This window comes from Fomitiporia mediterranea (genome assembly GCF_000271605.1).
Source record: "Fomitiporia mediterranea MF3/22 unplaced genomic scaffold FOMMEscaffold_324, whole genome shotgun sequence".
Taxonomy (NCBI): Eukaryota; Fungi; Basidiomycota; class Agaricomycetes; order Hymenochaetales; family Hymenochaetaceae; genus Fomitiporia; species Fomitiporia mediterranea.
The window spans coordinates 1-2,014 of record NW_006760709.1 but is presented as its reverse complement, the minus strand read 5'-3'; the positions used below and the strand labels follow the sequence as shown (position 1 = coordinate 2,014).

The following is a 2,014-nucleotide window of genomic DNA, read 5'->3' as shown; positions in this document are numbered from 1 at the left end:
AGACCTTTTCCTGAATCAAAGAACCATTTAGGACCTTTTGATATGATTTGTACAGTTATTTGTCTATTAACTAGTATGGTACACATTATTCCTACTAGGCAAACATACAGAGCAAGAGAAATTGCAGAGATAGTATTTGAAAACGTCTATAAACTGCATAGACTGCCTAATTACATTGTTAGTGATTGTGATTCCCTATTCACCAGTACGTTTTGGAGAAGATTACATAAACTTATAGGTATTAAATTGAAGCTATTGAGCACATATCATTCACAGACCAATGGATTGACTGAGAGAATGAACAGAACAATTACTCAGATGCTCAGACAGTGTATTTCTCCTAAACAAAAGGATTGGATACATAAACTACCTATGATCAAGTATGCTATCAATACTGCAAGGTCAGAAACTACAGGATATGCACCATTCTTTCTAAATTACAGCTGGATGCTAAGGAACTTGATATAGAACAACCCTAGGAAGGATGAATATCCTAGAGTAAGGACTTACACTCAGAAAGTAAAGGATACAATACTACAGGCACACAATGCAATCCTTCAGGTAAGGGTAAAGCAAACTAGACATACTAATAGACATAGACAACCCTCTTCATTTGAATTAAACAATCTAGTGTATGTTTCTACAAAGAACATGAATCTACTGAGACAGTGAGCAAGGAAACTAGTACCAAAGTACATAGGACCTTACAGAATAATCTGGAATGCAGGAAACAAGGCATTTGAACTAGATCTACCCAGGGAAATGAGGAATTGTAACATACACCCAGTATTTCATTCATTACTACTTAGGATACATGTTCCAAACAATGATAGATTATTCCCTGGAAGGGAAATAGGACAAGTTACTGGATTAAACAATGAGAACAAGGAATGGACAGTAGATTTGATTGAAACTCATGTAGGACAAGGGACTACCACTTTGTTCAAAGTACTATGGAAGTCTGGAGATCACACATGACTACCCTATAATAAAATTGCACACCTTGAGGCATTAAAGGAATACTTAGACATACTTGGAATTGATTCTATCAATGCACTAACTCTAGGAAAGGGAAAACTCGATACTGATGACCCTCAGGTTAGTATCAGTCTAGTAAAACATGAGGCAACCTTTCAAACACAATACTACAGTATGGACATACAGGTAGACATATGTAAAGGCTTTAAAAACTGTGTATATAGTCACTTTACTGTGCATATCATGTCTACTACTCAAGAATCCATTGCTCATACATTTGTATCTACTTTTCTACAAGGCACAAATATGCCTCATCCTCCTCTACAACTCTTAGTTGGCCCTCAAGCACAACCAATCATGCAGGATTGGGTTACTCACAACCACAGTACAAGTACTGACTACGTTTTCGATCAAGAGGAGCTCAAGGAGATTGCAGCTTTCTCCAAGGCTATCTACAACAATTCCCTTGACCCTACTATACAACTCTCAGAGTGTTATCTCATTGTATTATACTTGTATAACTTCCATGTTCCTTCTCATACAAGACTGAGCCTGCTACCACCGTTCCAAGACTGTATTCAACATGCTAAGATGATGCAAGTGTTCCAGGACTTTGTATACTGTAAGAACATAGCTTTGAACCAAGGTAAATGTGCATATATTCTGCATTATATTATTACAAGTACATATACCTTACTATTTTACTTAGGTGTGAAGTGTAGAGCTGAGCAAATCAACAATGGAACCACTATATTCTACTCACACAACTGTAAACGTCCCTGGATTGATTCACAATTGCTCTCAACATCCACCAATCTTACTTCAGTACTGATATGAGTGCTCTGAGCTCATTTGACACTCAAGGCATTACTCTACTACTGAATCTGCTGCTTTCTACTCAATCTGACAGCCATGCTGACCAATCCACTGCAAGTTCCACCAGTTCCACTACAGAACATGTCCAAGCTGGACAGGAGCACGTTCAGTCCACTATGGGACTGATCAAAGACATATCCATGGCTGTAGAGAACATCCT

At 37.9% G+C, this 2,014-nt stretch overlaps 1 protein-coding gene across 1 annotated transcript; it reads left to right on the top strand.

Moving 5' to 3' along the window:
• Nucleotides 1–735: 735 nt before the first annotated feature.
• Nucleotides 736–978, top strand: FOMMEDRAFT_99131 (uncharacterized protein; the record flags this gene model as incomplete). The annotated part of the gene is made up of 1 exon (XM_007272190.1): nt 736–978. A coding segment is annotated over one exon (243 nt), but the record flags the coding sequence as incomplete, so codon positions are not given.
• Nucleotides 979–2,014: the final 1,036 nt, after the last annotated feature.